The sequence below is a fragment of the Leuciscus leuciscus genome (genome assembly GCF_965113295.1).
Source record: "Leuciscus leuciscus genome assembly, chromosome: 24".
NCBI classification, from domain to species: domain Eukaryota; kingdom Metazoa; phylum Chordata; class Actinopteri; order Cypriniformes; family Leuciscidae; genus Leuciscus; species Leuciscus leuciscus.
In genome coordinates this window covers 27559044-27572261 of record NC_138723.1, presented here as the reverse complement: position 1 = coordinate 27572261, position 13218 = coordinate 27559044, and the positions used below count along the sequence as shown (strand labels likewise).

At 35.7% G+C, this 13218-nt stretch overlaps 1 protein-coding gene across 1 annotated transcript; it reads right to left on the bottom strand.

Moving 5' to 3' along the window:
• Positions 1 to 440: 440 nt before the first annotated feature.
• Positions 441 to 12710, bottom strand: sec14l7 (SEC14-like lipid binding 7). Its single transcript, XM_082158075.1, has 12 exons — positions 12634 to 12710; positions 11791 to 11866; positions 10081 to 10124; positions 9164 to 9226; positions 8883 to 9071; positions 7651 to 7746; positions 5957 to 6017; positions 5784 to 5867; positions 5547 to 5653; positions 4920 to 5059; positions 1189 to 1358; positions 441 to 1086 (listed from the first exon to the last, which is right to left on the bottom strand). The coding sequence occupies exons 1-12, from the start codon at positions 12685 to 12687 to the stop codon at positions 983 to 985; spliced, it is 1188 nt and encodes a 395-aa protein (XP_082014201.1). The 5' UTR covers positions 12688 to 12710; the 3' UTR covers positions 441 to 982.
• Positions 12711 to 13218: the final 508 nt, after the last annotated feature.

The window sequence follows — 13218 nt, the reverse complement described above, 5'->3', positions numbered from 1 at the left end:
AGGTCTTCATATGCCACAGTGTTGTGTTATGTAGGCTAATAGCACGAGCCTAATAGTGTCCAGTGATGAATTTAATCACAAAATCAATTGGTATCAAATACATTTTAAATAAAGATCATTTTTGCAGTATTTAGATGACAAATAAGCACATTTTCCCTCAATGTCCGTTACTGTAACGCCTATCAGTAAGGAAGTAGCTACAATAAATAACATAATTATATATAAATACTATAATTTAAATAATATATTGTTCTTGTATTACAGTAATAAAAAATAAATTAATCAACGACAATGGTCTGCCATACTGTACGTGGCTTTGTTGTTTGTGGTGCGTGTGGTGTGTGTTTGACCGTATTGACATCACTACATCTCATCCAGATGAATCTGTGCAGAATGTGATACAACAGCGTCCTCTAGTGTTACAAATAAACATAGACTCATCAACATCGTGTGTTTTATTCTCATTTTAGTGCATAATCATGCGCACATTTAAAATATAGCCTACTCAATATTATACAAAAGGTTGCTATTACTACATTTAACAAGGATTATTACAATCTTCATATAATAGTATTTAATGTTGACATGAGTTCAATTGTATGATAATTGCAGTGATTCGATGCAATTCAGTGACATATTAATCTCATTAGGCCATAATTATAATTATTTCACATTAAGAAAGGAAGTTCTCTATACTGACTGAATAGTCCCCATCTATATCTGTTTCCATTTGTCATACACAATTGTAATTCAAATATTGGAAATAGTTCATACAACATCTTTTCAGGAACTGTCTGTGTGCAATCGCTTTTCATAATTATCTATAATAATACTCATCTTATAAAATTATCTAAAAACTGTGAAATTAAAAACCCTAATGTAGTACTTCTAATTTCCTGTGGTAAATGACATCCACACATTGTAGCCTAGTAGTGACGTAATCTTATTTAATGCTGGATATATGTCTGATTCCAGTCGGGATTTATGCCTGTTTTCCTGTGTGTCCCTCAGGTAGAAGCACATCCACGGTGAAGCTGACCTTCTTTGAGTGGATCACACTGTAAGTGTTGTCAAATCGAACCACATCTATAGAGAGAAAAGGATTGTTTTAAGCAGACAGCTTTTATTATCCATCAATTGCTCGGAATATCACCAAAAACTAAAATGTAAAATTCAAAACAAACATACAGATGCCTGGTTCTTCACAGGTGTAGGATCCATCCTCTGGGACTAGATGGGCATTGTAACGTTCGGTAGGCAGGATTTCCAGCATGGCTTCCACTTTATTTGTCTCATTCCCTTTTGTCTTCAGGTAAATTCCAAAACCGATATCAGACCCTTCGCTTGCAAACTGCCATCTAGATTGAGAAAAAACAATGATGACTACTGGTTATGGTCAGAATGGAATAGTAGCATCCTCTATATGGAGTACAGTGCTATGCATAAGTTTAGACACCCATGCTAAAGTTTACTAAAAAGAGGAATAAAAAATCATCTTTTGGAAATTGAACTTAATGCCTTAATTAAAAAAATTAGGAAAAATCAAACCTTTAAGGACACCAATTTTCTTTGTGAATGAATAATGTATCGTAAATAAATAAATGTTCTTCCTTAAAATACAGGGTGCATAAGTCTGGACACCCCTATGTTAAATTCCCATAGAGGCAGGCAGATTTTTATTTTTAAAGGCCAGTTACTTCATGGATCCAGGATACTATGCATCCTGATAAAGTTCCCTTGGCCTTTGGAATTAAAATAGCCCCACATCATCACATAGCCTTCACCATACCTAGAGATTGGCATGGTTTTATTTCAGTTCGCCTAATAGCTGGTTTGATTTGCATTGAGAGATGACCTTATGGAAAGTACTCCATGCCAATCTCTAGGTATGGTGAAGGCTATGTGATGATGTGGGGCTATTTTAATTCCAAAGGCCAAGGGAACTTTATCAGGATGCCTCTATGGGAATTTAACATAGGAGTGTCCAGACTTATGCACCCTGTATTTTAAGGAAGAACATTTATTTATTTACGATACATTATTCATTCACAAAGAAAATTGGTGTCCTTAAAGGTTGGATTTTTCCTAATTTTTTTAATTAAGGCATTAAGTTCAATTTCCAAAAGATGATTTTTTATTCATCTTTTTAGTCAACTTTAGCATGGGTGTCTAAACTTATGCATAGCACTGTATATTGCATGCTATCACTCTTAAAACAAATGACAAAGGGGGGTTTTCACAGCGATGCCATAGAAGAACCATTTTAGGTTTCCCTATAGAACCTTTCAGTGAACAGTTCTTAAAAGAACCAAAATCTAAAGAACCTTTTTCCACTTTAACGAACCCTTTGTGGAATGCAAAGGTTCCATTGATGTTAAAGGTACACTATGTAACTTGTGGCCCTCTAGTGGTTAAAAAACGAAACTGTATGCATTTTGCGGAAGAACATTGGTTTGGTTGTGCTTCGCCTGCGTGATTGTGCGGATTAATATGACCAGGGCTTGACATTAACACCCGCCAACCCATGGGTGTATTTCAGCAGTGGCGTGTAACGCAGTCACTCCTAATAGTCACTTTGGCAGGTTGAATTTTATCTATAATATATACATTTTTCAATTGTAGTCTTTTAAAAAGGAATCTGAAATAATAAATTAAGTGTTGCCAAAAATATAGATTTTTCGATAGATATCGATACTGAAATATCTAAAACGCTTCCAATACTCATTTTCCACAGAATAGATAAACAATACCATCTGCGCTTTTCTCTCTCTCTCATCTCTCCGACAGTGAGAGACACACAAACCCGCCTCTCCTCACTCAATCGATTCATTTGCTTTGGATGAATATTGTTGGTGTTACAGGGCTTGAATTTCGGCATGGGATTGTGCGTATTGCGTATAATTTTACTCATTCCCGCAGATTTTAAATAGTTTTTTTCCCCCCACTGATTATTGCTCTTAAACAGTCAAATGGCGCTTTTCCACTGCATGGTACGGTACGGCTCGGTTCGGTACGGCACGCTTTGGCGCTTTTCCACTGCATGGTACGGTACGGCTCGGTTCGGTACGGCTCACTTATGGCGCATTTCCACTGCATGGTACGGTACGGTACGGCTCGCTTCGGCTCGCTTTAAGTGGTACCACCTCTGTTGAGGTTCCAAGCGTACTGTACCGATACTAAAATGTGACGTGAAAACACTGCAGATCACTGATTGGTCAGACAGAATCATCACTACCAGCGTCATTGTATTTACGACACGAGACACTAAACCCGCTAGATTTAAATAGCCAGTAGACAACAGCCAACACTGCAGCGCCTGTTTTAAAAGTATTTGCTTCAAAAAAAAAAAAGAGTAAAAACTTCAAAAAATAAATGGCTGAATCGTGGTCAGTGGACGAGCAGACGTTCCTCTCGTTGGTTGCTGAGGAGCGGATGGGGAAACACGGAATGAAAAATTCGCATTTAATATGATGATGTAATGGCAGTAGAGACGGTAACTATAACGATCAGTCCCACCCACTTTGAAGCGGTACTAACTGCAGTGGAAAAGCAACCGAGCTAAAGCGAACCGAACCGTGCCGTACCGAGCCGAGTCGTACCACGCAGTGGAAAAGCGAAGCGAGCCGAACCGTTCCGTGCCGAGTCGAACCGTACCGAGCCGTACCATGCAGTGGAAAAGCGAAGCGAGCCGAACCGTTCCGCGCCGAGTCGAACCGTACCGAGCCGAACCATGCAGTGGAAAAGCGAAGCGAGCCGAACCGTTCCGCGCCGAGTCGAACCGTACCGAGCCGTACCACGCAGTGGAAAAGCGAAGCGAGCCGAACCGTTCCGCGCCGAACCGTACCGAGCCGAACCACGCAGTGGAAAAGCGAAGCGAGCCGAACCGTTCCGCGCCGAGTCGAACCGTACCGAGCCGAACCACGCAGTGGAAAAGCGAAGCGAGCCGAACCGTTCCGCGCCGAGTCGAACCGTACCGAGCCGAACCATGCAGTGGAAAAGCGCCAAAATACACACTAAATAATGTCAAAATGCAGGTCTTGGCGAGTATTCACGTACACACAGTCAGTTATGTTTTAAGTGAATGTAAACAGTTGAGAAAGAAAACGCATGTGTAACAAAATAATGGATCCGTGCATTAGGTCTTAAAGTGACAGCAGCCTAATATTCCTGCTGCCAAATTATGAGATATTAAAAATATCTATTTTCTCTTTTTCCCCATGGTATTGATGTCAAAATTGTGGCCAGTGAAAATACTGAGTGGCTAGGAATACCACTAGCTACAGTGGCTAGTAAGCAGGCTCTCTTTCGTTTTTTTTAAAACGGGTGATTCTTCCGAGGTTTGAGATTTAGCTGCTCCACTTCAACCTTTCTCACTCGTTGTGACAAACCTATGCAACTCCCACACGCGTCAGAGTAGCCAGAGCATCTTTTCTCTATTTTTCGGATACGACGAGACGAATGAGAGACATGTATACACAATTACACGCGAAAACCATCCTGTCAGGTCTAAAATATAAAAACTTATAACTAGGCTTACCATAGTGAATCAGGGCAAGACAAAATACGTTTTGGAAGAGGGATTGATGATGAATTGATCATTTTGAACAAAAAAAGTTACATAGCGCACCTTTAAAAGTTCGTTGAGGAACAATAGATGCCATTAAAGAACCTTTATTTTTTAAGGGGGCGTTCACACAGAACGCGTTTTTCCATTCCACTGCACTACTTTTCCAGTATTTTTCTATGTAAACACAAAATAGTTCAGAAAGTGCAACTTTTAAAAGACGTGTCTCGAGACCTTGCGGTTTTTTCCCCATTCCTCTGCCAAAAGCAAAAACGCTTTCTGTGTGAACCAGCCCTAAGAGTATATTGTGCAAAACAGCAATGCATAACTATTATCACTGAAAAATGGTACTTACCGTAGCAAGCAGTTTGGAAAGAGCACCTCATAATCTAGCTGGTATGAAGAGCCACGGCTAATGGTGACGCACTGGTCATACTGCACTTTGACAGAGTCTCGTACATAGTAGGACTTTGGCACTACACCACCATAATGTAACTGGGAGGAAGAGTCAAATGGGCAAAGACAACTAAATAGTGGTGTACAGTACCATTCAAAAGTTTGAGGTCAGTAAGATTTTTAATGTTTCTTATGCTCACCAAGGCTGCATTTATTTGATCAGAAATATAGTAAAAACAGTAATATTGTGAAATATTATCACGATTTAAAATAACTGTTTGCTATTTGAATATATTTTAAAACTTAATTTATTCCTGTGATGCAAAGCTGAATTTTCAGTATCATTATTCCATTGTTCAGTGTCACATGATCCCTATTAGAAATCATTCTAATATGCTAATTTGCTAATATGTTAATGATTATCAATGTTGAAAAAAGACCAGCATTTGTTTGAAATAGAAATATTTTGTGACAATATTTACTGTCACTTTTGGGCAATTGAATGCATCCCTGATGCTGAATAAAATTATTAATTTCTATCAAAACGGTAGTGTATGTGAATCTCCTGTTGGCTAGTAAATCTCACCATGGTCTTACAGAGAGGGTTTCCATCAGGATCAGTCATGGAGCCTCCATAAACCACAGGTAACTGATCCGCATCCACATAGTTCCTCAACACCTCTTTCCAGTTGGCTGGAAGATTGAGATCAAAAGAGAAATTCCCATTTGTGAGGTGTAATTCATGCAGGATGAGTAACACACCGCAGTAAATCATAATCATGATGTTTGCCTTAACAAACAGTGCTATAGTTAGACAGCTTACAACCCAGCACAGCAATCTTCTGCCTTGTTTCCTCACGCAAGAAGTGTTTGACCAAGTTGTACGCAATAGGGAAGAGTTTTGGGGCTGTAGAAAGGAGAATTTAAGCATTAAAATATTTCAAAACTGTTTACCAGCATCAGTGATGTGATTTTACTGGTGCAACAATGACTCACCTTTGATTAAAAGCACCTTTTTTAGGCTCTCAGGATAATTCTCTTCATGCATAGTCAGAATCTGCAATCAGAAAAGGCAAAAATAATTTACCGGTATCACAATATTAGCGTTTTAGCTTGACAACAAGTGTGGAAACAGATTATTAACATGTTAAGATGGATCTTAAGGGGAAGATGCATTATTTAATTTGTCACAATGACACTGTGAGGTATGTGTAACAAATGATTAAAAATAATAATTTCTGATTAATTAATTTTGCCACTTTATTAGACCAGTAAATAACACACGATGGATTCTGCTTACATCTTGGATTCAAGATGCAAGTGTACACACACTAAAGCTCTGTAGTTGTGCCCCAAATGACGCACTATACACTATGTACTTATGCACTATGTACTCAACCATGTAGTGTATGAATTTCATAAGATTATTTTGTCATTCAACATCAGAGTCTGATCGCCCATCCCCCTCTCTGCTACGTTAGAGGGATAGTTCACCCAAAAACGACAATTCTGTCATCATTTCCTCACCCTCAAGTTGTTCAACAGAAGAAAGAAACTCACACAGGTTTGAAACAACATGAGGGTGAGGAAATGATGACAGAATTGTCGTTTTTGGGTGAACTATCCCTTTAACGCTGCAGTTGAGTGCATGAAGTGTGCAACATACCACACTTTATCTTTTCTGTTAATAAAGTGCATCATCCAGTTATTTAAAGTACTCTTTCTTTTTCAGTGTGAACACACTACTTGCACTATTTATACTACAAAACGGCATAGAATAGTGCATAAGTAGCCTACGCGAATTGGGACGCACTTTATGTTTCCGAGCATGTGCGCTAACCGCTAAGCCACACTGCTAAAAATGTGAAGTAAATACAACAGAAAAAACGATGTAATTTACATGAAAAAGTTGATATTAGTACTCAATTCAAGCACGTAGAAATGAAAGTGTAGGAAATATCAACGTTATAAAATTAAGTAAAATTACTCAGCTTTTCTGATACTGGTGTTCCCATCATGCACTGGGCCTTGAATAATTAATGAGGTTGATTTTTCACTTTTCCAGCTGTATTTACATCGTTTCATCATTGCTTTTGTTTGTTAGGATTAGTAACGTGCCATTTTGTGCCATTTGGAGTTCATTTTCCACTCAAAATGTGTCAAACACAAAAACGATCCATCAAATGTTACCGTCATTGTGTATTGTCTACCAAGTATTGAGGTCTCTGCGTTCACATAATGTGTGTCTTCTTATATGTAGAATATCTATTGTATTAATTACTTAGATGTTTCTAAGTTAAACATATACTTTAAAAGTGTGGTTTAATTCAATATTATATTTTATGAGTAAGATGTATTGCAAAGGGAATTTCAAGTAAATAGCTATTACTCAACCTTTTACTAGCCAAGTTAAAATTACTTATTTTCTTTGTTGCTTAAACTTAACTTAGTTAAGTAGAGTTTACTTAATTTCATATGTGAAATTTACTTCAAAAATATTCGTGCAAAAAACTTGCCAAAAAAAATTAAGTAAATTTTCCCACTCTTTTAAAAAAATAAATAAAAATTAAGTAAAATTTTTTTCAGTGCACAGTGATAAACAAACAATTATATATAGAAATGTTATAAGTTTGTGTCTTATTATTGGGCTTCAGAATGACCAAGCTCTACTGAAAGCATCGTGTTCCTACCTCACCGTACAACTCGACAGCTGGCTTCCAGAGGTGTTTCATGCCAAGCCCTTCACAGTCATAAATGATGGTGATTGAATCAATGTGCTTGTCAAGCTGATGAATACAATCACCCAAAAACAACAGTAAACAATTACAAACATCAACACTGCGGCAAATTAATGTGAACGTTCAGATAATAAAATATCTGACATTAGAAATTAATGTCACAGTTTTTGCACAGTAAAAAAATTGATTTTTGTTTTCTTTTTCAGTACAAATATCTAAACATTCTTAAATCAAGATAGATTTACCAGAGAAGCAAAATTACAGATAATGAGTCTTGCATTCTGAAAAAAATGTATATACAAATTAAACGAGTTTATGCTTAAAACAAGAAAAAAAATTCCAATTAGGACAGAAAAATAATCATATTTTTTCTACGTTTATTACGTTTATTTTTCTGACCTCACAGTAAAAAAACTATTTCATGATTTATCACAACATTTTTATGTGGTTCAGATAACGTAATATTTTGAGTTTCCAATCTCCTTGGTTGTATTAACTCAAATTTTTTAATTTTGATGAACTCAAATTTTTAAGGCAACCAGGTTACTTGAAATAAATGTCTCGTTAGTTTAACTTAGTTAATGTTGCTTCTGGTTACTGTGTCTATGTGCAACCATTCTTGGGCTCTTGGGATTCCAATGGAGTCTTGTTGCATTTATATACTTGTCTCACACAACTGAGACTGTGTGTATAATAACATCCCAGTATAGCCAAAAGAATAGTGAGGGATGAATCCCTGTGGACGGCATCTAGCTGTGATTCTTCTGCATTTTGCTAATGCACCATCTGGCCCTCACCATCACTCACATGGTTTTGTTTTAAGGAAAAAAATACTATGGAAGTCAATGAGTTCTGCCATCTGTCTGGTTACCAACATTCTTTAAAATATCTTCCTTTGTGTTCAACAGAAGAAAGAAACTCATACAGGTTTGGAACAACTTGTGAGTGAGTAAATGATGAACTATCTCTTTAACAGAAATGATCCAAGATGTTGACCATTGACAGACATTTTGTTTTAAGCATAAACACACTTCAATTTGATAAATTTTTCATAAAATTTAGCTTCTCAAGTAAGTGTATCTTGATTTAAGAATCTTTAGATATTTGAACTTTTTCCCCGAGTTTGGCATGTATTTGGTCATTTGGTCATCAAAGTCATTTGGTCTTTATTTGACAGATGGTACCTTTTCAGACTGCTTCTCACACTCCTGTCGTAGAAGTTCAGCATCTCTGACTTTGGTCCTCAGGCAGTCTTGTTTGCTAGCCGACAGTAAGAGGCCTTTCGGATCAAGAGGGCCGATGATATCGTACCAGATCGGACTTCCTTCACGATCATAGCCACACATTCCCCCTGCCACATAGCGCTCGATTACCTGGACAGAGAACAACATGTGTGTGTGTGTTAGCAGGGCATTTTCCATTCTGAACTTATGGTAAATATGTTAGTTGTACTGTACTGCTATACCTCAGGCGGCCTCCAGTCGTCAATGATCGTGTCTACTTTCATATGCTTGCGAAACTCCAGATGCTGGAATACAAAGTGATTTGTGTAAGACAAATGAGAACAACTTTATATAATTCTGGGGTTTCATTTGGTTCCTCTAATGTATTTTTTCAGGTGTTTAAATGAACATTTTGTCATCATTTACTCACCCTCAAGTTTTTCCAAACCTGTATGAATTTCTGGTAACACTTTAGTTTAGGGTCCAATTCTCACTATTAACTAGTTGCTTATTAGCATGCGTATTACTAGGCTATTGGCATATTCTACATCCCTTAATCCACCCAATACCTAAACTTAACAACTACCTTACTAACTATTAATTAGCAGTAATTAGGAGTTTATTGAGGCAAAATTTGTAGTTAATAGTTAGTTAATAGTGAGAATTGGACCCTAAACTAAAGTGTATTTCTTTCTTCTGCTGAACACAAAAGAAGATATTTTGAAGAATGTCTGTAACCATTGTGTCTCTACACGTGAAGATTTTGTGGATATTACTAAGTGATATTATAGCCGTTTTCTTTTTTTAAATATATTTTCAATTAATTTATTCCTGTGAGGACAAAGCTGATTTTTAGCAGCAGCGTCACATGATCCTTCAGAAATCATTCTAACATGCTGATTTGCTGCATTTTTTTTTATTATTATTATCAATGTTGAAAAGAACAGAATGGTAATTTTACTTAGAAAATCGTTATAAAAAAATTAAATAATTAATAGGCCTATACATTTATTTAGCAGGGGTACATTAAATTGGCCAAAAGTGTCAATAAAAGATATTTACTGTATACTATTACAAAAGATGTATACTGTATATCCAAACAGACAGATTATGAGTTAAGATGTTTCTGTAATACAGACCCAGGTGTTTGTGATATTACCTTTCTAAGCATTGCCTCAGCCTTTGGGACATTGAAGCTTCGAGCTGCAAACAAGATGTAAGACCAAACTTTAAAATCTAGGTATGCTGCATTATTCTACAGTCTTGATTCTTTGTTTTTACTTTGTCAGAAAATGCAAGAGAGAGAGAGAGAGAGAGAGAGAGAGAGAGAGAGAGAGAGAGAGAGAGAGATACAGTACAGGCCAAAAGTTTGGACATTACTATTTTTAATGTTTTTGAAAGAAGTTTCTTCTGCTCATCAAGCCTGCATTTATTTCATCAAAAATACAGATTTTTTTTTTAATATTGTGATATATTATTACAATTTAAAATAATTGGTTTTCAATTTATTATACTTTAAATTATCATTTATTTCTGTGATGCAAAGCTGAATTTTCAGGATCATTACTCCAGTCTTCAGTGTCACATGTGACATCCAGTCTATCACATGATCCTTCAGAAATCATTCTAAGATTCTGATTTATTATGAGTGTTGGACACAGTTCTGCTGCCTAATATATGTGATGAATAAAAGGTTAAAAAGAATTGCATTTATTCAAAATAAAAAAATATTTTCTAATAATATAAATCTTCTTTATTATCACTTTTGATCAATTTAACACATCCTTGCTGAATAAAAGTATTGATTTATTTCAAAAAAAGAAAGAAAAAAATTACTGACCCCAAATTACTGACCAGTCGTGTATATTGTTGTTACAAAAGATTTCTATTTTTAAAACATTTGCTTCTTTTTTTTCTTTCTTTTTTTCACTTTTTATTCATCAAAGTATCCTAAAAAAGTATCACAGGTTATGAAAACATATTAAGCAGCAGAACTGTTTCCAACTTTGATAATGAATCATCATATTAGAATGATTTCTAAAGGATCATGTGATAGACTGGAGTAATGATCCTGAAAATTCAGCTTTGCATCACAGAAATAAATGATAATTTAAAGTATAATAAATTGAAAACCAATTATTTTAAATTGTAATAATATATCACAATATTGCATTTCTTTTTCTGTATTTTTGATCAAATAAATGCAGGCTTGATGAGCAGAAGAAACTTCTTTCAAAAACATTAAAAATAGTAATGTGTCCAAACTTTTGGCCTGTACTGTACATGCCAGACTACTATAGCTCTTTCCTAGATGAGGACTGTAGAATATTATACAATAATGTATGTAAAGTGCAAATGAGAGCAAATAATTCTGCAACGGTCAAAAATCACAGGTAAAGAGAGATAAATATTGACACATAAATTCACAAGAATGTAACCTTGAACCTCCCTCTCAAAAAGTGAAGTCAGCAGATGGTTTGGGGATGTTCTATCTCAACAGAAAATATTGATTTCTAGATAAAACTGGTTAAGATAAAGCAATCGGTAAAGACAAACTACATAAATCTTAGAAATAACTCTGTGTTTTTTTCATGGAAGAGTACTTGCATATCGTCCTCCATATAATCACAAGTGTTTCCTGAAGATTATTGTTGATCTGGCATTCTGTTAATCAACACACATGAGGTTATGAGGTCATAAGGTCATGCGATATGACCACGCAGTCAGAGATCGTTTAGTTAAAAGCAGGACTTCGCTATATTCATATTAAAGTTCACCTGAAATCAACCTCCCAGAAAAGTAAATGTTACGAGAACCATGTTGTTTGCGTTATTAAATCTTGATTAAAAATATAATAATCTGTCCTCACCTCTTAGCCACCGGAGAAGGTAATGGTCGGTTTGATTGGACAGTTGATCCAACACATCTGCTATTTTCTCCCGAAACTGACCAAACAAATGATATTTAAATATAATAACATTTCTTTGACATAAAGGGTTAACTCTGAAGATTAGTTTTGTATGCTGCATACATTTTTTATATAACGATAACACTAGCCTACTGTTCAAAGGTTTGGGGTCGGTAAGATTTTTCATGTTTTTGCAAGAAGTCTCACCAAGGTCGCGATTATTTGATCCAGTGAAAACAGTAATATTGCGAAATATCGTTACAATTATTTTTTTTTGTAATATTACTATAATATTGTAATAATGCACCTTAAAATGTAATTTATTCCTGTGATCAAAGCTGAATTTTCAGCATCATTACTCCAGTCTTCAGTGTCACATGATACTTCATTAGAAATCATTCTAATATGCTGATTATCATAATTATCAATGTTGAAAACAGTTGTGCTGCTTAATATTTGTGTGAAAACTGTGATACTTTTTTTCAGGATTCTTTAATGAAGAAAACGTTAAAAAAAACAGCCTTTATTTGACAGAAATCTTTTGTAATAACATAAATGTCTTTACTGTCACTTTAATTCAACCAATTTAATGCATCATTGCTGTATACAATTATTAATTTCTTTTAAAGAAATCTTACTAGCCCCAAACTTTTGAACGGTAGTGTATCATATATTATAGGTTATTAAATCTGACATGGTGTGTTTTAAACGAAACTATGACTGACACTCAAAATACTAAATGAAAATGTATTGAAATTCAGGAATAAAAATGTTAAAACAAACAGATTTTGTGCATTTACTTGCCTGTGCTAAAGCCTCTGTTTGTTTAGGACTGAGGTCTCCTACTCGTCCGCTCATGTTGTCAGCATCAATAGCGCTCGTGCACTGAGTTCTCGAGCTCGTGCACCTGTTATTTATACCCGGTCACGAGAGGCGCGCGTCGCTAAGGTAATGAGTGCAAGGTGCATTGTCATTCTGAAACAATCCATAGAAACAAATCCTTTGATATTACTCTGCAATCAAACACTACAGCCAGCAGTTGATTCAACAGACTGACTGCTTTCAAACAGAAAAGTTCCTCCTTTGAATATTTATTGAATTCCCTCAAAGATAATCAAATACACTTATGTGTTCTAAAAGGCTACTAGTTATATAAACATATGTATATTTGGAAGTACTGGTAAAAACAGGGTCTGTGTATCATGTAGGCTATTGTCTTTTCAGAATTACAAGAGAAATGGACTGTGATCACCAAACAAAGAACTGATGACCATGCAAGCAAGGCTGAGAAAATAGAAAAACAAACAGACTGAAATCACAATCCATTTGAGCTAATATTTAGATTTAAAACGTTTTATCACAACGGAAATTCCCGTTATATTAAGATTA